This window comes from Theropithecus gelada, chromosome 10 (assembly GCF_003255815.1).
Source record: "Theropithecus gelada isolate Dixy chromosome 10, Tgel_1.0, whole genome shotgun sequence".
Taxonomy (NCBI): domain Eukaryota; kingdom Metazoa; phylum Chordata; class Mammalia; order Primates; family Cercopithecidae; genus Theropithecus; species Theropithecus gelada.
In genome coordinates, this window is record NC_037678.1 from 800533 (window position 1) to 825420 (window position 24888).

A 24888-nucleotide genomic window follows, 5' to 3' on the forward strand; every position below is an offset into this window, starting at 1 on the left:
GGGGTTTCACCGTGTTAGCCAGGATGGTCTCGATCTCCTGACCTCGTGATCCACCTGTCTCGGCCTCCCAAAGTGCTGGGATTACAGGCTTGAGCCACCGCGCCCGGCCCTTTTCTTTTTTTTTTTTTTGGAGACGGAGTCTCACTCTCGCCCAGGCTGGAGTGCAGTGGCGTGGTCTCAGCTCACTGCAAGCTCCGCCTCCCGGGTTCACGCCATTCTCCTGCCTCAGCCTCCCAAGTAGCTGGGACTACAGGTGCCCGCCACTGCGCCCGGCTGAGGTTTTGTATTTTTAGTAGAGACGGGGTTTCACCGTGTTAGCCAGGATGGTATCGATCTCCTGACCTCGTGATCCACCCGCCTCGGCCTCCCAAAGTGCTGGGATTACAGGCATGAGCCACCACGCCTGGTCAGGAAGCCCACTTTCTCCACCTGGATTCCAGCCACGCCCAGGCTCACCCAGGCAGCCCACAACCATGGCAGGCCTGGCCTTAAGCCTCGAGGCAAGCACCACCCAGGAGCTGGAGAGAAAGCAGAGGCTCTGGACCTGGGGAACGAGGCCACTGGGGAGAGGCTGGTGCAGCAGTGCCATCCACACCAGGGTCGGCCATGCAGAGCTCATCCCCCACCCCCACTGCTTCTGCATCTCGTGGACCTCAGGATGAGTGCGCAGTGACCCTGGGGAGCTGTGTCTGCAGGACGGGTCTCAGCTGCTTCCCATCCCTGGCAGCACCTCCTGGGGCCATTCACATCATGGTCCCTTGGGAAGGGTCCACCTGCGTCCAGCACAGACCCCGTCACTGACCTGCACACTGTCCATGCTCCCTCGCGTAGCCAGGGATACACTCTTTACAGTTTCCTGGGCCTTCCCCTGTGCAGCCCACACAGCTGGAGTCACACTCTGCAACAGGGAGCCAGCGTCAGACCCCCACACGCCGGGGAGCCGGCGTCGGACCCCCACACGCCGGGGAGCCTCTAGCATGGGACCCCCACATGCCGGGGAGCCGGCATCGGACCCCCACACGCCGGGGAGCCGGTGTCGGACCCCCACATGCTGGGGAGCCTCTAGCATGGGACCCCCACACGCCGGGGAGCCTCTAGCATCGGACCCCTACACACCGGGGAGCCGGTGTTGGACCCCCACATGCTGGGGAGCCTCTAGCATGGGACCCCCACATGCCGGGGAGCCAGCGTTGGACCCCCACACGCCAGGGAGCCTCTAGCATGGCTTCCAGTGTAGTGGCTCACTGAGGGTCCTGCTGTCTGCACTCCCAACAGTGAAAACTGCCCGGGGCTGTCACAGAGGCTCCTTCCTGTTGCTGGGACTGGGGATCGGCACAACTCTTCTGGGGCACTATGGCCCTAAAAGACACATTTCCTTGACTGAACGATTTGGAAATTAATCCAAAGAAAATCATAAGGAATGTGAAAAGTTTTACCTTCAAGAGTATTCACAGTTGGTAACAGTTGAAAAATTGTTATGACGTAAATGTCCAGCAATAGACATTGTTTTAAACGTATGAAACAATGGCATGCTCCAAAATCATGAACATGATGGAGAAACCACAGGACACAGGACAAGCTGCTACGTGGAAAACACCGACAGGTGCTGTGGAAAATCACACAGGGCACGTTGTGGGGGCGCTGGGGGGCACGAGCAGGGTGCGCTCTCCAGGGAACTCGTGGGTTTTTAATTTTCTTTAACTTACTTGAATTTTCTGATTTTCCTACAGCAAATACCTATGACTTATTTTGCCACACTAAGTGTTCTCAGAGCAGGCAGGAGGTATATAAGTGATGCTAAGAAGTCATAAATGAATGTTTACAAAGACAGCAATGAAACCCAGGAGGGACCCGGAGTGCAGGCCCGCCCGCTTGACCCACCTTCGCACGTGTAGGAGCCGTTGGCATTCTTACAGAACTGTGCGGCGCTGCAGGGAGGTGTCTCGGCCGCACACTCGTCCACGTCTGGAACAGAATGGCACAGCTGTGAGCGGCCCAGGACGGCCTGGCCAGGGAGCAGGAGAGGAATGATCATGGCCTGATACAGCCCACGGACAGGACCGGCTGGGGAAGGGCAGGGAGGAGGGCAGCCCCTGGGGGGATCATCTCAAATGCCCTCCTCGGAGGTCCCATGTGGCAGGGGAGGGGATAAGGCGATGGCCAGGCCCTGTCCTTAGAGAGTCAGTGCCAACTGTGGCAGGGGCCCCGTGAGGATGGTGACGCATCGCGTGAGGGTGAGACAGTGAGAGCCTCCACACCTCACGCCCCCACATCCCTCTCCCTTCTCCCCAGAGCTGTGGAACCTGCCAGGGGCTGAGCTCCAATTTTTTTTTTTTTTTTTTTTTTTGAGACAGAGTCTCGCTCTTTTGACCGGGCTGGAGTTCAGTGGTGCGACCTTGGCTCACTGCAAGCTCTGCCTCCCAGGTTCACGCCATTCTCCTGCCCCAGCCTCCTGAGTAGCTGGGACTACAGGTGCCCGCCACCACGCCCGGCTAAGTTTTTGTATTTTTAGTAGAGATGGGGTTTCACTGTGTTAGCCAGGAGTGTCTCGATCTCCTGACCTCGTGATCCACCTGCCTCAGCCTCCCAAAGTGCTGGGATTACAAGCGTGAGCCACCACACCCACTCGGCACCTGGACTGCGGGAAAGCCACAGCTAGTCCCAGACCCTCCCCATGAAGCCAGAGCCTTTGGCTTCTCCAGAGCTCAGAGGCGCTGCAGGGCTGGCTTTGTAAGTGCTGTGCCCATAGCCAGGCTGGCGGGAAGAGACACAGCTGAAGCAGGTGATGCCCACCATGTGGGGGACAGGGTGGGGTGAGCATAGCACAATGCTGGAGACGTCCAGACCTGGCACCACTTAGAACCTGGAGGCCTGTGTTAGGAGGTGATGTCCCCCTCCTGGCTGAGCACTGCCAGGCACGGAGCTGGCTTGTCACACTGGTGTGAGTGGGGGGCCGTACCCCTCGGACAGCAGGAGCTCGTGGGCAGCCCCCTGCCACCCTGAGCTTGCCGTCTGCGGGAAAAGGCAGTTTCCATTGCACATGCCAGCAGCACGGCCCTGCCCTTCTGCCTGCCCCCAGACCTGGCTGTGCCACTGTGCCCTGCCCCTTCCCACATCCCTCGGGACCCACCAGCCTCCGCCACCATGGGTGCAGCCAGGACCACCCTGATATGCCCCATCCGTGTGTCTTCTGAAACCCGCACAGAGGGATACAGCTGGCCCCTGCCGGCGGCCTCCCACCCAGGAACACACTCGGGTGAGTTCCCAGGAGCTGTCGGCTGACTCGGGGCAGCTGGCACCACAGGTCCACAGCCCCAGGGCCACCTGACAGCAAGGACACTGTGGCCCCGATGCCTGCCCAGTCCAGAAGGTACGAAGGAAGTCCCATGATCCTTCCTGACCCGTGCATGGTGGGATCACAGGTGTGGGAGCCTAGGGGTCCACTCAACGATCCCCCTCCCGTGACCCAGAATGAGCAGAGATGGGGAGGGCCGTGAACCAGGAGCAGCTGGCGGGACGGGCACGCAGAGGCTGGGCAGAAGCGGACCTTGGGGAGCCCCCACCCCTCGACCCCTCCTCACCCACGCAGGTGCCCTCCTCCACCCCCGGACCCCTCCTCACCCACGCAGGCGCCCTCCTCCACCCCCGGACCCCTCCTCACCCACGCAGGCGCCCTCCTCCACCCCCGGCCGCTCCTCACCCACGCAGGCGCCCTCGTCCATCACCCAGCCCACTTCGCACTCGCCGCAGTCTCTGTTGGTCGGGCCCGAGCACGTCTTGCAGGACTCGTCGCAGGCTGGAAGGCAAAGGCGGGCTTGGGTACGAACCCCACTCTCAGGTGCCAGCTTGGGGACAGGGCTTGTTTAAAAGTGAGGAATTTAAGGAGAAAAAGCAACATGGGGTTTTCAGTGCCCATGAATTTAAAATTCTCAGCAAATCAGGACTCCAAGGAATTTTTAATAACCTGGAGAAGGCAGCTATCCGTACTCTGGAGCTGTAGCCTGGCTGGGTGTGCGTGTTCCGGATCCACACGTGCCCCATGCCATGCCAACATCCAAGAGACAGACGGCAAGGGGTGTAAGAACCAGAGAGGCCGGTCCTGAATGGCGATCCACAGGTCTGTCTGCCCAGAATAGCCTAGGGGGCTACCGGCCAACCATGCACTCATGTCCAAGACGTCAACACACCCAGAGTTTTCCTACATATCAGTGGCAACCAGGGAGAAAACGTCCTTTGGAAAGATGCCACTCATAATGGCCTGCAGGGATTTGACAGGTGCTGCTCTCCGGGCCGGTGCACGGCCCACATGGTACCTCCAGGACCTGTGCACTGCGTGGCCCATCACAACTCAAGGTCGGGAAAGATCTCGAACTAGAGAGGAAGGTGAGTAGCTTCTCCCTTCTGGGGGCTGTTATGGGACAGGAAGCGCCCCTAACAACCCCTGCCTCTATCTTCTGACGTTTTAATTCATCCTTCTGGGCCCCCGAAGCTTCCCTGGACATCCGGGGTTAGGGTATCAGCAGGCCCCTGTTCCCATCTAGGCAGGCAGCTCCAGCAAGCAGCTGTTGTCATCCTGCCTCACCCCGGGGCCGGCCCAGGCGTAGCCCGTACCTGTGCAGACGCTGTGGGTCTCGTTCCGGAGCGAGCTGAAGTAGCCGTCCATGCAGTCAGTGCACAGTGGGCCCTGGTACCCCACGTGGCACCGGCAGGACCCATCACCCTGTCTGCTGCCGTCTCCGCTGCAGTGGCCATTCCCGCTGCAGGGCCTCTGGGACCCACCCTGGCATGCTTTGGGGGACACAAAACCATGCTCAGGGTACACCTGGTGGTGACTGGTGGGGTGTTCTCACACAGAGAGAACACACTGCACCCAAACCCTGTATGATTCTGAGGACGTACATGAGCCTGCAGGCTTGGAGTGGGTGTTGGGGGAAACTGATTTCCTGGGGTCTGCAGGGCTGGCGGTGGATGGCCTGAGTGGAGCAAGCCACAGGCTCCTGGACTTCACTACGGCCACGTGCTGCATGATGACATTTAGGTCAACAAGGGACCCTGCATGGCACAGCTGTCCCCTAAGATGATAATAAAGCTGAGCAGCTCCTATTGCCTAGTGACATCACAATACGCCTTATTACCTGTTCTATGTTTAGATGTATTCGGGTGACACATTCCTACCACATGTCGCAATGGCCCACAGTACTCAGGACCCTCACGTGCCACGCGGGTGTACGGCCTGGGAGCAGCAGGCCCTGCCAGGCAGCCTAGGTGCGGAGCGGCTGCACCACCTAGGCGTGTGGAGTGCACTCTGCCATGTTGGCACCATGACAAAGTCGCCTAATGATGCATTTCTCAGAACATGCCTGGTCGTTACGCATGACTGCACTTTGTGTGGCTTTGGGCAGCCTCAGCTGAAACATGGTGATGGGGACACCGATGCATCAGGGGCGGAGACTGCAGGGAGAGTGGGAACATCAGCTGCAGCCTCCAGTGTTCGCCAGGGATAGACGCAGAGGCTGGCAGGAGGCTGACGGGGGGCAGGTCGGGGGTCTAAACCTGAAACTTCTGCTACCTGATCCTGCTTGACCACGTGATTGCCTTTTATAAACGTTAAACCGTGGTTTCAGTTTCTGCACACTTCTTCACAGAAGAGCCCTGTCCTGCAGCACCCATTAAGGCTCAAGGCCGTGCACCCAGCCTGATAGACACCTACTGCCCTGGGCTCTCTGCAATGGCAGCCACAGAAGCCGTGGTGTGGTCCCCTCTGTGCACACAGGGAGAAGCCCCTGGACAGGTCAGTCAGGACAGACTCTCAGGTGAGTGGACTCAGCTGTGAACAACCTGAGTCAGTGAACCCCTGAGTTAACAGCACAGCTGGGATGACATACTCAGAGTTTTACACTAAAGCGTGAGGTGAGTGGTGAGGCTGCAGCGGGAGAGTGCGAAGTGCTCCAAGTTGGGTTGGGGATGGGGGAGGCAGCCGTCCGGCAGGGTCCCAGACCCTACAGAAAGCTGATGTCCCCCAGGTCCCCTCTGTGCTTTCATCCCCCAAGAATTGTGAGAGGAAGAGGGGAAGTGACGTAGGAGATGGGATTTCCCTAAGCAGAAACGCACCGAGACAGTCAGGACCGTAGGTTCCTGGAGAGCAGCACAGTTTCAGCGTCTTCACACAAAACCACTCGAATAAGTCAGGATACTCGTTCTTCCTGAGGATGGAGGAAAACATTCACTGAATCCCACCAGACACGGCTCTTTAAAACAAACATGCAGCTGAACACAACATAGGCTCTAGAGTATTGCAAGATCCAGGAAACAAGAGTCTAGGTGTGGACAGAATCTTCTCGTTAATTTCCTGGTTTTGATCACTGACCCTGGTGATAAAAAAACAGTAATGCAGGGGTAAGGTGGGTGCGAGGCAGGTGGGAGCTCCATACTGTTCCCGTATCTTTCTAAGTCTGAGGTTATTTCAAATTCTAAGTTGGAAAATAAAAAGTATCTTCTAAGAGGTTTTAAGGCACTCACAGCTGCAGCCACCAGGCTTCCAGGTGTTCCTCCTGTGCCTCCAGCATCTGGTTGCATTCGAAGTCGCTGCTCTCGCACAGCCCCTCCAGAATCTCCAGCAGGCGAATCTCGCTGAAACACAGGCCCACGCGGGCCCACGGTCAGCACCACAAGCCAGTGAAGAAAAATTCGAACCAACACACCAGCCCGGGTGCAGGGGAGGGGGCCGGGATTCCAGGCAGAGAGAGTAAGGGGACCCCACTGTCAGGGGGCCAGGAGCGGTTCACACAAGTGGGGCTGGTGTTCCAGTTTACATTTTAAAAAGCCACTGTCTGTTGAGGGGGTAGGGACCAGAGCAGAAGCTGGAAGGCCAGAGAGGATCCAGCCATTAGTCCTCAGGCAGAAGCCAAGGCAACTCAGACAGGTGACTGGTGCCTCGGGGGCTGTTCTGTCTCCCTGTTATTAACACAGGCACCAAAGGCAGGACAGGGCTTCCCAGGACAGGGTCAGGCCAAGACCCACAGGGCTGCTCCAGAGCGCCCACCTGGACTCATACTTGGACAGCGTCTTTTCCTCCCAAGCCGTGTTCCCGCCGCCAAAGTTCTTCTTTGCGGTGTCCACCAACCCCTGCGAGGAGACAGTGCCCATAGGGCTTGGTACCACCTGACCCCCCGCCCAGGGTGAGGGCGACCCCAGGTCGAGGGTGAGGGGACCCCAGGCCCACGGTGGGGTCAACCCTGGGTCCACGGTGGGGGTGGATCCTGGGTCGAGGGTGAGGGGGACTCCAGGACTACGGAGTGGCGACTCTGGATCGACGGTGGGGGGACCCCAGGCCCACGGTGGGGGCGACCCCGGATCCAGGGTGAGGGGGGCCCTAGGTCTAGGGTGAGGGGGACTTCGAATCCAGGGTGAGGGCGACCCTGGCTCCAGGGTGAGGGGGACCCCGGGCCCAAGGTGGGGCAACCCCGGATCCAGGGTGAGGTGGACCCCGGGCCCACGGCGGACGACCCCGCCCAGCTCCTGCCCACCTGGTTAAACTTGTCCACCAGCCCCCGGCACCGCTGGCAGGGCGTCGGCTTCTTGGCGGCCTCCGGCGCGGGCAGCAGCAGCAGCAGAAGCGACAAGAGCCCCAGCGCGGCCCGGCGCGGCAGGCGCATGGCGGGTAGCACTGCGGGCAGACGCAGCCGGAGCTCCAGGTCCTGCGGCCGCGCGGCTCCGGCCTCTCGGCCGCCCACCCGCTCCCAGCCGCGCCGGCCGGTCCCCCTGGCTACTTGACGGTGCCGGCGAGGCCCCGCCCCGCTCGCCAGCCCCGAGCCGCTATTGGTCGATGGGACCCGCCCCGGCCTGATGTGGACCAATCCGAGCTCGCCACGAGAGGCGACCAATGGGAAGGGCCCGGGTCAGCGTCCGTGGGGAGGCCGGGGGCGGGGCGTGCAGGTCCAACCCCGCCTCCCGCGCCCCGCCCCTTGCGCGCAGCCCGCGGCGGCCATGTTTACTCAGGGCACAGAGGGTCCTCGCGGCCGCAGCGGCCCGGGTTGCGGTGGCCACTTTAGATTCGGGCAAAGGCTTCGCTCTGTTCTGTTTCCGCCGTCCTGCTTCCTGCCGAGGCCGGCCTAGGCAGCCGCGTTCCGAAGGACGCCGCCGGGAGCTGCGGAGGTCAGTGCGCGCTGCCGCGACCGGGGCCCTCAGGCGGGCGCGCGACGAGACCAGGGAGGAGGCGGGCGGGGGCGCGACCCGAGCTGGCGCTGGCGTTGGATTCTTGAGACCTCACCGCGTATGTCCACGCGTCACAGCCCGGTGCTCCTTACCTGGGGCTGCACCCCTCACTTGGGGCCGGGCTCCTCACCTGGGGCTGGACCTGTTACCTGGGGGCCGGGCCTCTCACCTGGAGCTGGGCTCCCCACCTGGGGCCGGACCTCTCACCTGGGGCTGGACCCCTCACCTGGGGTCGGGCTCCCCACCTGGGGCTGGACCTCTTACCTGGGGGATGGGTTTTTCACCTGGTGGCTGGACTTTCCACCTGGGGCTGGGGTCCACTCAGTGTCTTTGGGGGCTGGGGATCTGCATTTCTACAGGCGCTTGAGGTGATGAACACTCGCTAATGTTCAGGAACCCCTGGTTTAAATTAGGGGAAATGTGCAGTGTCTGGATTTCACAGAACTCCTGTCTGGAAGGAAGGAGTGCAGATAACATGGCTTTTTCTGGTCTTTGATGGGCAGCAGCTGTGATTTGCATCAGATCATTTGTGTTTCCTGCTGAGAGGCTAATGATTATTATTAGTAATAGTAACATCTGGGCGGGGCGCAGTGGCTCATGCCTGTAATCCCAGCAATTTGGGAGGCTAAGGTGGCCGGATCACCTGAGGTTAGGAGTTCGAGACCAGCCTGGCCAATGTGGTGAAACCCTGTCTCTACTAAAAAAATACAAAAATTAGCCGGGCGTGGTGGCACATGCCTGTAATCCCAGCTACTCTGGAGGCTGAGCCAGGAGAATCACTTGAAGCCAGAAAGTGGAGGTTGCATTGAACGAGATCATGACACTGCACTCCAGCCTGGGCAACAAGAGTGAAACTCCGTCTCAATTAAAAAAAAAAAAATGTAATATCTGATTTCACCAATTTCTTTTCTTTTCTTTCTTCTTCTTTTTTTTTTTTTTTTTTTGAGACGGAGCCTCACTCTGCCACCCAGGCTGGAGTGCAGTGGTGCGATCTCGGCTCGCTGCAACCTCTGCCTCCCAGGTTCCAGTGATTCTCCTGCCTCAGCCTCCTAAGTAGCTGGGATTACAGGCACCCACCACCAGGCCCGGCTAATTTTTGTATTTTTAGTAGAGACAGGGTTTCACCATATTGGCCAGGCTGGTCTCAAACTCCTAACCTCCGCCTGCCTCAGTGTCCCAAAGTGCTAGGATTACAGGTGTGAGCCACCATGCCTGGCCTGATTTGATCAACTTCAGTAGAGGCCTTAAAATCTGGATTGATGGGGCAAGAGAGCCATTGCAGGTCATTCCCTAATCTGAAATGCCATTGTTCTGTAAACCACCATTTTAAAGTGTCATAGCCAACTGGGCGCGGTGGCTCACACCTGTAATCCCAGCACTTTGGGAGGCCAAGGTGGGCGGATCACTAGGTCAGGAGATCGTGACCATCCTGTCTAACACAGTGAAACCCTGTCTCTACTAAAAAATACAAAAAAATTAGCCAGGCATGGTAGTGGGCGCCTGTAGTCCCAGCTACTCAGGAGGCTGAGGCAGGAGAATGGTGTGAACCCGGGAAGCGGAGCTTGCAGTGAGCTGAAATTGCGCCCCTGCACTCCAGCCTGGGCGATAGAGCAAGACTCCGTCTCACAAAAAGTAGAAAAATAAATAAAAAATAAAATGTCGGCCGGGCGCGGTGGCTCAAGCCTGTAATCCCAGCACTTTGGGAGGCCGAGACGGGCGGATCACGAGGTCAGGAGATCGAGACCATCCTGGCTAACACGGTGAAACCCCGTCTCTACTAAAAAATACAAAAAACTAGCCGGGCGCGGTGGCGGGCGCCTGTAGTCCCAACTACTCGGGAGGCTGAGGCAGGAGAATGGCGTGAACCCGGGAGGCGGAGCTTGCAGTGAGCTGAGATCCGGCCACTGCACTCCAGCCTGGGCGGCAGAGCGAGACTCCGTCTCAAAAAAAAAAAAAAAAAAAAAAAAATGTCATGGCCTGGGCCTGTTTTAACCTGTAGGTGCTCCCGAGGCACCTGTCACTTAGATTAGCCACAGCTGCTGACCAGCTGCCGAGCAGAGTGGACTAGTGCAGGACAGCGTCCACTCACCCTCGCCCAGTGCGGGGGGTTGGTCATGGTTTTCACACTTGCCAGTGTCGACTTGGTCTTTCCATGCTTCTGGCAGAGAATCTAGACTCACCCTTGGTCTTCTCGTGCCTTCGAAAGTTGAAATCAAAGCACGAACATATTTTTTGTTGGAGATGGAGTCTCACTCAGTCGCCAGGCTGGAGTGCAGTGGCGCAATCTCCGCTCACTACAACCTCTGCCTCCCAGGTTCAAGCAATACTCCTGCCTCAGCCTCCTGAGTAGCTGGGACCACAGGCGCCCGCCACCACGCCTGGCTAATTTTTTGTATTTTTAGTAGAGACGGGGTTTCACCATGTTAGCCAGGATGGTCTCGATCTCCTGACCTTGTGATCCACCTGCCTCGGCCTCCCAAAGTGCTGGGATTACAGGAATGAGCCACCGCTCCCGACCGCTGGAACATATTTTTAATAAGCACGTGAGCTGGTGTGATGAGATCCCTGTGTAAGAGTTTTTACCTATTTCTTCTTCGGCAGCCTTGTTGAGTGCCTACTGTGCGGCAGGCTCTGCTGATTCAGCAGTGAGTCCACCAAACAAGCCCTGCCCACAGGATGAGTCCAGCAGGGGAGGTGGCAGAGAGGCAGCCTTCAGGCCACAGAGGCTGGCCTCTTTCCCACCAGTGCAGTGCTGAGGCTGCACTGGTGGGAAAAATAATCCAGCATCAGAAAACCCCCACCGTCATAAAGCTTGTGTCTTAGCAAGTGGGAGACAGCTGAGTGGTGCTCCCTCATCTGGTGGACAGTGACTCCTAACCTAATTCTTCAGCCTTTCTCTTTGTTTGATACCAAGTTTATTTTTTTAAGTTTTTTATTATTTATTTATTTTCTTTTTTATTTCTGAGGCAGAGTCCTGCTCTGTGGCCCAGACTGGATTTCAGTGGCACAATCTTGGCTCACTGCAGCCTCTGCCTCCCGGACTCAAGCGATTCTCCTGGCTCAGCCTCCAGAGTAGCTGGGATTATAGGCACGCGCTACCACGCCCAGCTAATTTTCGTATTTTTAGTAGAGACAGAGTTTCACCATGTTGGCCAGGATGGTCTCGATCTCCTGACCTCGTGATCTGCCCACCTCAGCCTCCCAAAGTGCTGGGATTACAGGAATGAGCCACCGCACCTGGCCCCAGGTTTTTATATTTGGCAAAGGAAAGAACTGCATACCATTTTAGTCATTGTAAAATTATTAAAACTTTCTTTTCTCTTTCTGTCCACTCCCTGCCTACCATATCAAATAGGGTTCCTCTTCCTTCTAATCTACAGATTTTCTTTTGGTTGCCATCATTGTAGACTTCTTAAGTCTCCATTTGATCAAAAGGTAGTTTTGGCTGGGCACGGTGGCCCATGCCTGTAATCCCAACGCTTCAGGAGGCCAAGGTGGGAAGATTGCTTGAAGCCAGGAATTCCATACCAGCCTGGGCTACAAAGCAAGACCCTGTCTTTATAAAAAATAAGAAAGGCCGGGCGCAGTGGCTCAAGCCTGTAATCCCAGCACTTTGGGAGGCCGAGACGGGCGGATCACGAGGTCAGGAGATCGAGACCATCCTGGCTAACCCGGTGAAACCCTGTCTCTACTAAAAAATACAAAACACTAGCCGGGCAAAGTGGCGGGCGCCTGTAGTCCCAGTTACTCGGGAGGCTGAGGCAGGAGAATGGCGTAAACCCGGGAGGCGGAGCTTGCAATGAGCTGAGATCCGGCCACTGCACTCCAGCCTGGGCCACAGAGCGAGACTCCGTCTCAAAAAAAAAAGAAAAAGAAAACTTAGCTGAGTGTGGTGACCCACACCTGTAGCTGCAACTACTCAGGAGGCTGGGGCAAAAGGATCCCAGGAGTCTGAGGCTGCAGTGAGCCACGATCACGCCACTGCACTCCAGCTTGGGAGACAGAGTAAGACGCTATCTCTTAAAAAAAAAAAAATTTTTTTTTTAAGTAGTTTTAACAAACGATAAGCGCTGGGGCTCTCTCTTCCTTTGCTTCTGGCTCTTCTGGTTTGGACTGAATAAAATCAAACGTGTTTTAAAAGAATCCAGAAACATGAAGAATTTGCCCGCTTCCCTCCCTCGGCCTTTCACGTGTAGCAGCTGGACGTGTTGCTGGCCTCTCAGGAAGCTGTGTGCCATGGGCCCCTGCAGTTGTCCTGTTAGTATTTGGGGGACCCATTGCCAGTCTCCCCAGGCTCACACACAGGCTCATGGCCGGTGCGGTGCCACCTTTGGGAAAGCCGGCCATGGCTTCTCCCAGCCCCCAGGGTGGGGTTCGGTGCAGGCATCCAGAGCCGCATCCCGGCATCCACAGCCGCGTCCCACCATTCCTGGGAGTAGGGGCTTTGCTGACCACTTGAGCCCTGTGTCTCGGCAGCTGTACTGCGTTCAGCCTCCCACCCCCCTGGGGCCCCCGTCTGCCACCCTCCAGCTTTGTGCCTCCCACCCAGCTAACCAGCCCCCGTCAGCCTCCCGTTCTGTCTTCCTCAGCCAGTTCCCTCGGGGCCGAGCCTGGGTTTTGCTGACTCTCCTGCCTGATTTAGACTGGAGGGCAGGGGCCATTTACCAACCTCCGTTGCCCTGGTGGCCCAGGCCTGCTCGGACTCAAGGTTCTGCTGCTGAGGTCCTCCCCAAAAAAACATGCACAGAGCTGAAAGTGTCAGATCACTGGTTGCAATATGAAAGCTTCTCAAGTGTGATTTTTTTCCCCCGAACTTTCCATCTTTATGCGTTTTCAGATTTGTGGTAGTGCAACTAAGACAGTAGTTCAGAGAATTCCTGCTAACTCTTTACCCAGATCTCACAAACGAGCACAAGCATGACTTTCAAAACTCAGGAATCTGTTTTCACTTTTCCAGCATGCATGGAGTGGCAGTACTAACGGCTGGTGTCTCGCACCCTGCCCTGTGAAGGTACGTGAAGCTGAAAGCCTGGAATGGCTGGAAAGGGGTCATCAGGCAGGCGTCCCCTGCTGCTGGGGTTGCTGGTGGCCGTAGCCACTGTCCACCTGGTCACCTGTCCCTACACCAAAGTGGAGGAGAGCTTCAACCTGCAGGCCACACATGACCTGCTGTACCACTGGCGAGACCTGGAACAGGTGAGGGGCCCCTGCTGTCCTTGGGGAAAACCTCATGTTACCAGCTGGCAGGGCCCCGGTGCACTGACCTGCCCTTCTCCTCGCAGTACGACCATCTCGAGTTCCCCGGAGTTGTCCCCAGGACATTCCTCGGGCCAGTGGTGATCGCGGCATTCTCCAGCCCTGCAGTTTATGTGCTTTCGCTGTTAGAAATGTCCAAGTTTTACTCTCAGCTAATAGGTAAGGGGGTCTTCAACAAAGGAGGAGGGAGTGAGGGATCGTGGTATCATCAGGTGACCTCAGCGAGGCCGCGGTCCCCCTGCCCAGGAACGCTGTCTGTTACAGTCTTGCCTGCCCTCGATCACCGTGGCATGGCGGCTCAGAGCAGGCACTCAGGTCAGGCCTGGGACATCTGAGCCAGCCCCTCTGTGCCTCCACACTCTTGACTGGGAAATGAGGGATGACGGCACTCACTCCCCAGGGCAGGTACAAGAGAAATGCCGTCTGTCTGTGACGCAGCTCTCGCCACCTGAGCCTGCTGCTCCCGCCTCACCTGGCGAACCCCAATGGGGTCAACAGCCTTTATTCCTGCAGAAACAGCACCATTTGCCTTGGGGAATGTTACAAACAGAAACCTCACATTCCCAGAGGCCGCCACTGCAGGGCCCGTGTGCAAATCCTGGGTCTTTCTCTGTGCCCACATGAGGACTAAAAAAGAAACAATTTTAGAACATTTTGTACATATTACATATTGTTCTGAAAACCGATTTTTTTTTTTTTTTTTTTGAGACAGGGCCTTGCTGTGTCACCCAGGCTGGAGTGCAGTGGTGCAATCATAGCTCACTGCAGCTTTGAACTCCTGGGCTCAAGTGATCGTCCCACCTCAGGCTCCCACAGTGCTGGGATTACAGGCGTGAGCCACCATGTCCAGTCACACAACCTGAGTTTTTAAAGTCAGCAATCACCACTTTTTCATTTCAGTACATTTTTATTGCTTTTAATATCCAGACATGCTTGCAGTGAGTCTGTCCAGCCTGCATGGAGAGCGTTAAGAAGCAGCCATTCCTGGGGAAGGAGCGTGTTTCTGGAGAAGCAGCAGTTCTGCTTCTTGAAGGGCAGATTGGGAATGGAAACCCACCATGACATGGGGACAGCTGGACAAGCCGTGCGTGTCCTGTGGAGGCATCAGGGAGCCCCAGATGGGGAGGAGTTGGGGGGCCATGAGCCAGGGAAAGGAAGTCCACAGGCAATCCCAGGGCTGAGTCCACATTCCCCTGGAAGCTTCTGCGTATTCCAGGGGTGGCAGCAAGAGGCCGGGAGGTTGGGCAGAGCTGGGCAGACTCCGGCTGGACAGAAACTCGGAGGGCTGCAGCTTCAGCCAGTGAACGGGAGCCCACCCTGGGTCCTTCCTGATCCCACTAAGATGACCTGGAATTGCTAGTGCCCCGCCCCCGCCAGCCCCTGCCACAGGCCAAAATCCTTCCTCTCTGGATGAAGAGCACGTCATCCTGGGACTGAAGGTCATCCTGGGGCCGAGGCTGATCCTGGGGCCGAGGCTGATCCTGGAGCTGAGGCTGCCCTTGTTGGGCACGGCATTGAGATTGCTGGGCATTTGGGAAGATGGAAAACCAAGAGAAGAGACGCAGGGGATGGACCTGATGGGAAAAAGGGGAAGTGGGGCTTTGCCGGGTTCTGTGAATTGTTTAAAAGCCCAGGGGGAATTCCAGCACCAAAAATGCAGCAGCTGGAGCCAGACCCACTCCTGGGTATCAGTGAAAAATGTCCTGTTGAGACATTCAGGCCAGACGAGGTGACTCACGCCTGTAATCCCAGAACTTCGGGAGGCCGAGGCAGGGGGATCACCTGAGGTCAGGAGTTTGAGACCATCCTGGCCAACATGGGGAAACATTATCTCTACTGAAAATACAAAAATTAGCTGGGCATGGCAGCGTGTGCCTGTAATCCCAGCTACTCGGGAGGCTGAGGTAGCAAAATTGCTTGAACCCGGAAGGCAGAGGTTGCAGTGAGCCGAGATTGTGCCACTGCACTCCAGCCTGAGCAACAGAGGGAAGCTCTGTCCTTAAAAAGAAAAAAGAAAAAAAAAAAAAAAAAAGACATTTGCAGTCCGAATCCAGCGATTAGTGAAAAGAAAATGCCCGGTGTGCTTACGGGGTGTTCTGGGAACAGCAGGTCCAGCACTCAGACGTCTGTGGCCCCCTTGCAATGCCTGCGTATCTCTGCCTGTTGGCCCCCACAGCTGCCTGGACCCAGTTGCCTCTCACATGGGAGCTTCGAAGTCCCTCTGGCCTTCCAGAAAGGTGGCGAGAGATACCCAGAAGTTCATTTTTCTTCCTGTTTTCAGCCTCTCTTGCCAGCGGCTGACAGGCCAGTCCACGGTGAGGATGTGTGGTCGGCTGGGTACTGTCCTGGGCACACCTGCCCCCTCACCGCCTCCTCCTCAGACCACCAGCCCAGAGGTGGCTCCCGCTGTTGCATGGGGAGAGGGGTCCTGACCCCCTTCCTGCCTGGGAGCCTGTGTTCCCGCCACGTCCCACCTCCTCACGGCTGCTGGTTAGAGCAAGGTCTGAGCCCGGCCCTTGCAAACATTGCCCCTGGAGATGCCACAGCCCGATGGGGTCTCTGGTTTAGTGTGGGGCTCAGCTTGTAGCACCCCCAAGTTCCGTGTCCTCCCTCATGCTTCAGAGAGCAGCCCCCGCAAGAGCCCTCGTGGCACCAGGCTTGGGCGTTTCAGTTCCCGACAGGAGCGCAGGGGGCCTGGGGCCAGACGTCTGTCTTAGACATGGAGACAATGCCCTCAAGGCTGCTTTGCCTGACATGGCCATCAGCTGGCGTTGCAGCAACATAGAAAAATCCATATAGAAAGATATGTGTAGAAGGATCCACGTAGGAGGACCCACGTAGGAGGACCCACTGGATGCTCCTCCGCGACAGGCTCACGTGCTGTCACTGTCTTTGTTTAGTTAGAGGAGTGCTCGGACTCGGCGTGATTTTTGGACTCTGGACGTTACAAAAGGAAGTGAGACGGCAGTTTGGGGCCATGGTGGCCACCATGTTCTGCTGGGTGACGGCCGTGCAGTTCCACCTGATGTTCTACTGCACGCGGACACTGCCCAACGTGCTGGCCCTGCCCATAGGTACGTAGCTGCCGGCCGTGCCTGCACGCCCACGGTGCTGGGCAGGGGCTCCCCTGAGTCAGGGGCTCCCCGGCTGATGACAGCGCCTCCCTTGTGATGGCCACTCCCCGCTGGGCTCCTCAGGATGGTCCGTGACCTGAAACCGGGCTCTTTGTTTTCCCTGCTGGGTTGGGATGCACTTCCTAGCCAACAGCGTGGGTGCGGGGGGCGGCTCTGAGCAGTTTGTTTTCTGGGATATTTGTGTGACTTTTATGATAAGAAAAGGAACAGCTGCTGGTTAGAGCAAGGTCTCTTCGCTTCCCAGGGTGTTTTCTGGGCCAGGTGGGCCCTGTGTCTGATGGGCACCCTCCCGCGCTGTCTTGCAGTCCTGCTGGCCCTGGCAGCCTGGCTGCGGCACGAGTGGGCCCGCTTCATCTGGCTGTCAGCCTTCACCATCATCGTGTTCAGGGCGGAGCTGTGCCTGTTCCTGGGCCTCCTGCTGCTGCTGGCCTTGGGCAACCGAAAGATTTCTGTAGTCAGAGCCCTTCGCCACGCCATCCCGGCGGGGATCCTCTGTTTAGGTAAGTCAGTCGCTGCGGCATGCTTCTAACTGGATTTTGTTTTGTCTTGTTTTACAAAGGTCAAGAGAAATTTGGGACGTTTTCATCCCCATGAAATAAAATGACTCTAACTTTAGCAGTGTTAAAACATTTCAGTCCTAAGCCTCCTGCCCAGGGTCTCCAGGGGGCCCCACTCTGCACCTTGGGAGCCCCTGTGCACTGGTCTGTGCCTTGTCCTTGGGCTGGGGGAGCCCACAAGAGCAGAGGGTGGCTTGTCCCTGCGCCAGGCGGTGGTTCTGGGCAGTGGTGTCCTCAACACAGCTGGCGTCTTTTTTCTTTTTTTTTGTTTTAGAGATAGCTTGCTCTGTCACCCAGGATGGAGTGCAGTGGCGTGATCGTGGTCCATTGCAACCTCCAACTCCTAGGCTCCAGCAATCTTCCCACCCAGCCCAACCTCTTTGCTTTGAAAGCAGCTTGTAGTTTCTGTAGTGATGGGGGCTGCACTGTGGCGGGATGTTTACTGATGGCTGTGTTTGCAAGTAAGAAACTATTTTATTTTATCAGGACTGACGGTTGCCGTGGACTCTTATTTTTGGCGGCAGCTCACGTGGCCAGAAGGAAAGGTGTTTTGGTACAACACTGTCCTGAACAAAAGCGCCAACTGGGGGGTATCCTTCAGTGTCCGTGCAGGAGGGCGATGGGTGGGACCCCCAGCCACACCTCCTGGGCCTCCTTGGGTGGTGGAAGCAGCTGCTTCTCCCTTCTGTGCAGCCTGGTCGCAGGGTCAGGATGGAGCCCCTCCCTCCCACTTGCTCCTGGGAAATGCTGACCATGGGCGGTGAGGTCCCGGCTGCCCTCTCTCAGTCCTGTGGAAACAGCCCCGCCCCAGATTAACCCAGCCTCTCTTCTGCTCCTTGGACAATCTGCCTTTTTTTTTTTTTTTCTTTTTTTTGAGACCGAGTCTGGCTCTGTCGCCCAGGCTGGAGTACAGTGGTGTGATCTCAGCTCACTGCAGCCTCTGCCTCCCTGGTTCAAGCAATTCTCTTGCCTCAGCCTCACAAGTAGCTGGGACTATAGGCGCGCGCCAGCACGCCTGGCTAATTTTTGTATTTTTAGTAGAGATGGGGTTTTACCATGTTGGTCAGGCTGGTCTTGAACTTCTGACCTCAAGTGATCTGCCCACCTCGGCCTCCCAAAGTGCTGGGATTACAGGTGTGAACCACCACACCTGGCCTGGACAATCTGCATTTAAAAAGCACTTTCTTAGGAAGTATGTCAAATGTACACGCATAGATGGAATAGCATAACAAATCCCCAACACGTGTGTCACCCGTGACCATCTGTTTTTGTTTGTTTGTTTGTTTTTTGAGACAGAGTCTCACCCTGTTGCCAGGTTGGAGTGCAATGGCACGATCTCGGCTCACTGCAACCTCCAACTCCCTGGTTCAAGTGATTCTCCTGCCTCAGCCTCCTGAGTAGCTGGGATTACAGGCACTTGCCACCACGCCTAGCTAATTTTTGTTATTTGTATCGGAGATGGGGTTTAACCATGTTGGCCAGGATGGTCTCGATCCCTTGACCTCGTGATCCACCCACCTTGGCCTCCCAAAGTGCTGGGATTACAGACGTGAGCCACTGCGCCTGGCTGACCATCTGTTTTTAACAGTGAAGAAAAGGGTGCAGAGACCGAACATCCTGCGGCCCTTTCTGCCTTGGTCCTGCCTGGAGGGGGCCCAAAGCCCAAGTGGTATGTGTGCACCGGCGCTGTGGCCTGGGTGTATCTTTCAGGAGGGGGCCTGGGGCCTGAGTGGTGTCTGTGCACACGAGCCATGGCCCAGGCTGCATCTCTCAGCACAACTGTCTTCAGGCATCTTCTCTGCCTTGACCCTGCCACCCAGCCCATGGGCTCATGTGTGGACAGGTGCATGGCCTCCTTAACCCAGCCCGCAGACCTCCCCACTGCTGTGGTACTTCTACTCAGCCCTGCCCCGCGGCCTGGGCTGCAGCCTGCTCTTCGTCCCCCTGGGCTTGGTGGACAGAAGGACGCACGCACTGACGGTGCTGGCGCTGGGCTTCGTGGCGCTCTACTCCCTCCTGCCGCACAAGGAGCTACGCTTCATCATCTATGCCTTCCCTGCTCTCAACATCACAGCTGCCAGAGGCTGCTCCTACCTGTGAGCACTCTTTTTGTGACATGCATTTTTAGTTTCATTGGAAACAGGTTCACTGATTTACTGTGTGGGGGGTGTATGTGTGTGTTTAAGTTTTGAAACAGGGTCTTGCTCTGTCACCCAGGCTGGAGTGCAGCAGAGCGATCATGGCTCACTGCACCCCTCAACTCCTAGGGAGTCATGCCATCCTCCTGCCTCCTCTCAAAGTGCTGGGATTACAGGTGTGAGCCACCGGGGCGGTTTTTTTTTTTTTTTTTTTTTTTTTGAGACGGAGTCTTGCTCTGTCACCCAGGCTGGAGTGCAGTGGCCGGATCTCAGCTCACTGCAAGCTCCGCCTCCCGGGTTCACACCATTCTCCTGCCTCAGCCTCCGGAGTAGCTGGGACTACAGATGCCCGCCACCTCGACCGCTAGTTTTTTGTATTTTTTAGTAGAGACGGGGTTTCACTGTGTTAGCCAGGATGGTCTTGATCTCCTGACCTCGTGATCCGCCCGTCTTGGCCTCCCAAAGTGCTAGGATTACAGGCTTGAGCCACCGCGCCCGGCCAACTATTTTTTAAGATAAACACAGGGCGTGTTGAATTAGGCGCTTATGTCAAAAGAGGGTGGCCCAGTCCTCTCTCCTCCCTGAGGTCTGCATGGGATGGGCCGGCCTGGCGACCTGCTGACAGAGGGCTTTGCTCAGGTGGTCTCTGTCTTGGGTTAATTTGGTGACTGGTCTACATATGGTGATGCACCAGCGGTCCCCATCTCTGTCACAGGGGAGGGACACTCACACAGGTATCAACGGCAGAGGGCAGGGGCAGCCAGGCCTGGGAGGCTCTGAGGGCGACAGGTTAGGTGGAGGAAGGACGTTCATGGCCATCCTGACAGGGCCTCAGGGTTGAGGGCATTTGTCAAGGCAGGTCATCTGGCTGGAAGAGGGGGATGGTCAGGGAGGTGCCTGTGGCTGGGTGCAGAGGGCCCAGCGTGGCCCAGGCTCGGGGTCCTGTGGAGGGTGGGCAGGCTTCCTGGGGGGAGGGACTGAAGGTAGCAGGTGATGGAGGTGGAGCTGGGAGCCTGCCAGGACCTGGGGAGGGCACTGCCTGGGCTGAGGGTGGGGTAGTCTGAGTGCAGCTGCCACTCAGTGTCGCAAGCCTCAGGGAGCCAGGAGAGTCCATCACTGCTGGGCCCTGTGGGTGCTGGGGAAGGATCCAGGGCTCAGGCCCCAGGAGAGTCCATCACTGCTGGGCCCTATGGGTGCTGGGGAAGGACCCGGGGCTGAGGCTGGCCAGCTCTGTGCCCATTCAGAGCTTGCTGCCTTGATGGGAACAGAAGGCCAACTCAGGCCACACTGGACATTGAGGGGTAAAAGGGCTGCGGGCCAGGAGGGCTGGGGCCTGAGGTGCTGAGAGGTGCCCACTCTGGCTGGAGAGGACGTCCCACAGCACGGTCCCTGATCCCAGGCAGCGGTCAGGTGCTTTCCGGTGACACCTGTTACAGGGGACGGGGTGGTGCCCCTCAGCTCCCACTGCTCTGCACTGCCCTTGGGCCTGGGAGCTCCTCTGGCTGCTGTGACTGTTCCTCGCTAGGGGTTCCTCCAGCTGCCGTGGCCGTGCCTCCGTGGAGCCCCTGGGAGCTCCTCCAGCTGCCATGGCTGTTCCTCACTGGGGGTTCCTCTGGCTGCATGGCCGTGCCCAGGCTGGGGGGCTCCTCCAGCTGCCGTGGCCATGCCTCCATGGGGCCCCTGGGGGCTCCTCTGGCTGCCGTGGCCGTGCTGGTTTGGGGGCTCCTCCAGCTGCCATGGCCATGCCTGGGTTGGGGGCTTTTCCAGCTGCTGTAGCCATGCCTCAGTGGGGGCTCCTGGGAGCTCTGCCTCTGCTTTTCTGTGCCTTTGGCTCCCTCTCGTCCAAGGGGTCGGCTCAGGGCTAAAGGGGGAGCAGACCCCAGCCCGAGTCATGGAAAAGAGGGTGGGAAAGACGGGGAGAGTGGCGCAGATGGATTGTATTTGGTGACAGACTTTTCTAGCAGGGAAGAAGATCCAGTGTGAACTGGACCCAGCTCTGCTGAAACCAAAGGCAGGAGTGTCTGAGGCCTGGTGTGCTGGGCATGAGGGCTGCTCCATGCAAGGGCCCCCGCTGTGCCAGTCGGCCTTATCCAGAGGAGGACAAACTTGGGGCATCTAAATGAGGGGGTGCAGAGTAGAGCAAGGCCCCCTCCGAAGTCAGGTCCTCAGCCCGGTCACCCTGGGAGCAAGAGCAGGCCATCCCCCCCGGCGTCAGGGCCCAGGGCCTTGCCACAGTCCTGGGGGTGCGAGCTTTCCGCAGTGACTGCCCGCTCCAGCTCTGGGCGGGAACAAAGGGCGAACGCCCTGGCAGTGCTGAGCTCTTTGGGGCAGGCACTTAGGAGGCTGGGGTCATCCTAGGAGCGGCCTCGAGCTCAGGAACGGCCCCAGAGTTTGTTCACGGGTGCACTAGTCTGCTCTCGCACTGCTGTCAAGAAACACCGGAGACCGGATAATTTATAAAGAGGAGGCTTCATTGGCTCGCGGTTCCGCAGGCCGCACAGGATTGGCTGGCGGTTCCGTAGGCCGTACAGGAAGTGTGATACTGGTGTCTGCTCAGCTTCCGGGGAGGCCTGGGGAAACTTTCCATCATGGAGGAAGGCCAAAGGGAAGCAGGCACGTTTTGTGTGGCCAGAGCAGGAGGAAGAGGGACGGGGAGGCGTCACCCATTTTCAAACAAGCAGACATCTCGAGAACTCACTCAGTATAAGGAGAACAGCATGGAGGGGATGGCACTAATCCATTCCTGAAGGCTCTACCTCCATGGCCCAGTCACCTCCCACCAGGCCCCACCTCCAGCATTGGGGATCACAGCTGGACATGAGATTTGGTGGGGACGCAGATCCAAACCATAGCAAAGGGCAGGGCGTGCGGAGAAGAGGGCTCTGAGGAGCCTGGTGGGTTTGGAAGAGAGCGAGTCTTGATCAGAGGTTCATGGCGTTTAGACCAGGGTTGGCAAGCTTTTCCGTTAAGGACCAGCTAATAAGGAGCCCCATCTTCGTGGGCCACGCGGTCTCTGGCAGCTGCTAACTCTGCCGTAGGAGCCTGAGATTGGCACAGTCGATTGTGAGAGAACTAGCGGCGCCCTGTGCCACAGAGGTCACTCACCTGCTGGAAATGGGCTTGGCCACGCAGGTGACACTCTGACCTACACAGTCACTTGGGATTGTTTGAAAATATATTTTTAGGCTGGGCGTGGTGGCTCATGCCTGTCATCCTAGCACTTTGGAAGGCTGAGGCAGGCAGATCACGAGGTCAGGAGTTCAAGACTAGCCTGGCCAACATAGTGAAAGCCTATCTCTACTAAACATACAAAAATTAGCTGGGCATGGTGGCGGGCGGCTGAGGCAGGAGAATCAGTTGAACCTGGCAGGCGGAGGTTGCAGTGAGCTGAGATCATGCCACTGCACTCCAGTCTGGGTGACACAGTGAGACTGTCTCAAAAAAAAAGAAAATATATTTTTAAAAATCTCATCTAGGCCGGGTGCGGTGGCTCATGCCTGTAATCTCAGCACTTTGAGAGGCCGAGACGGGCAGATCACGAGGTCAGGAGATCGAGACCATCCTGGCTAACACAGTGAAACCCCATCTCTATTAAAAATACAAAAAATTAGCCGGGCGTGGTGGTGGGTGCCTGTAGTCCCAGCTACTCGGGAGACTGAGGCAGGAGAATGGCGTGAACCTTGGAGGCGGAGCTTGCAGTGAGCCGAGATTATGCCGATGCACACCAGCCTGGGGGACAAAGTGAAAAAAAAAATCTAATCTAAAGTTTAATTTGGCATCTTAAGTAGAATTTCACAGACAATTCTTGAGGCAGTATCTTAACTACTTTTACTGGTTAATCTGTTTATTTGGTGGTGAACTCTTTGTTATGACTTGGAGAAGTTGAACAGCAGGTTATGCTCCTACTATGTTTTGTAGATAGATTAACTTTACTGTCACCACGTTCTGCCTATGATGTGTAACCATTCTTTTCTCAGGCTGAATAACTATAAAAAGTCTTGGCTGTACAAAGTGGGGTCTCTGCTTGTGATCGGACACCTCGTGGTGAATGCCGCCTACTCAGCCACGGCCCTGTACGTGTCGCATTTCAACTACCCGGGTGGCGTCGCGATGCAGAGGCTGCACCAGCTGGTGCCCCCCCAGACAGGTGGGTACTGGAGGCGCTGCCTGGGGACCGTGTGGCTCCGACCGCAGGGCTGGGCTCTCACGGCAGGCCTGGTTTTCCTAGACGTCCTTCTGCACATTGACGTGGCAGCTGCCCAGACAGGCGTGTCTCGGTTTCTCGAAGTCAACAGTGCCTGGAGGTAGGATTCACACACAGCACGACCCTCCTGGAAGCCATGTGAGGGCCCCTTGGCACCCGGGGTGGGGGATGGGGCGATTTGGGGCCCTGGGCAGGACCACCGGCTCTCATCCCACAGGTATGACAAGAGGGAGGACGTGCAGCCGGGGGCGGGCATGCTGGCGTACACACACATCCTCATGGAGGCGGCCCCTGGGCTCCTGGCCCTCTACAGGGACACACACTGGGTCCTGGCCAGCATCGTGGGCACCACAGGTGTGAGTCTGAACCTGACCCAACTGCCCCCCTTCAACGTCCACCTGCAGACAAAACTGGTGCTTCTGGAGAGGCTCCCCCGGCCGTCCTGAGGGGGACCAAGCAGCCCCCAGCAGCCACAGGCCTTCCAGGAGCTGAGTGTTCTGGCACAATGCCAGCACAATTATGACAATTCAGACAAGCAAGTCAAAGGACTGTGCACCTGCCTCTCTCACAGACACCAGAGCAGGGCCAGGGCCTCCTCCACAGCCTCACCTGGGGCTCGCAGCACCAGAGAACAAGGGGCCCAGGTCTTGTTGGCACCCCGGGAACCACTGCCCAGGGTGATGGTGGCCTGCTCAGGGCTGGTGGGCGACAGTCATCTGTCATCCAGACCGGGTGCCATTCATGACTAATGAGGAGCAGCGGGCTCACCTGGGCACCTGTCTGCCCGGAGGCCACGTGTGTCGTGGCGTGCCCACCCGGGGGTAGCAGTTGTTTGGCAGCACCCCACGCCTGCTGCCAGAGGGCCTCTTGGGGCACCTAAGACAGCACCCCCTCTCAGGGGAGACCATGGTGGCCCCTGCCGCCCCCCTGACCTGCTGCCACCACTGCAACTTTTTTATTCACAGGCATCCCATCTCCATCACAGATAAAATTTTAGGAGATAAACACATTCAAAAAGGAATGAGAGAAAAAGAATAAGACAATAAATGTTGATTGGAACCTCTCAAGATTACAGAAAATAATGAGAATGAACTTTTAAAAATGTTTCCTATGTGATAGCTTATCACAGGTGACTATTCCAGGTGTTATGGTAAAGGGACAGCTTGGTGCTGTCAGCTTCACTGACCATGCGTTTATAAAGCTCCAAAGTACATGTGATGCTGCTGGGCACTGGAGACAGGGGACTAGGTGCTGCCGCACACATATGCACACATACCACACACACATGCACACACACAATGCACATGTGCACACACCATGCATACACACTACACACTCATGCACACAACATGCATACACACTACACACATGCACACACCATGCAG

General features: G+C 57.1%; 2 protein-coding genes across 3 annotated transcripts; one reads left to right on the forward strand and one right to left on the reverse strand.

The window, feature by feature from the left end:
- Positions 1-773: 773 nt before the first annotated feature.
- Positions 774-8243, reverse strand: CRELD2 (cysteine rich with EGF like domains 2). Of its 2 annotated transcripts, none has more exons than XM_025400154.1 (8): positions 7527-7809; positions 7043-7125; positions 6520-6630; positions 6112-6203; positions 4612-4788; positions 3701-3796; positions 1882-1965; positions 774-898 (listed from the first exon to the last, which is right to left on the reverse strand). In XM_025400154.1, the coding sequence occupies exons 1-8, from the start codon at positions 7653-7655 to the stop codon at positions 795-797; spliced, it is 876 nt and encodes a 291-aa protein (XP_025255939.1). In that variant the 5' UTR covers positions 7656-7809; the 3' UTR covers positions 774-794. The 2 variants fall into 2 exon arrangements, with proteins under 2 accessions (XP_025255939.1, XP_025255940.1); XM_025400155.1 differs by lacking the exon at positions 774-898 and adding an exon at positions 7995-8243 and having other exon boundaries at positions 1798-1965; positions 7527-7666.
- ALG12 (ALG12, alpha-1,6-mannosyltransferase) lies at positions 7967-24582 on the forward strand. Its single transcript, XM_025400153.1, has 10 exons — positions 7967-8154; positions 13172-13410; positions 13497-13629; positions 16371-16544; positions 16910-17104; positions 17648-17751; positions 19034-19257; positions 23277-23446; positions 23528-23603; positions 23721-24582. Exons 2-10 carry the CDS (start codon positions 13249-13251, stop codon positions 23947-23949), a joined length of 1467 nt encoding a protein of 488 aa, XP_025255938.1. The 5' UTR covers positions 7967-8154; positions 13172-13248; the 3' UTR covers positions 23950-24582.
- The last annotated feature ends 306 nt before the right edge of the window (positions 24583-24888 follow it).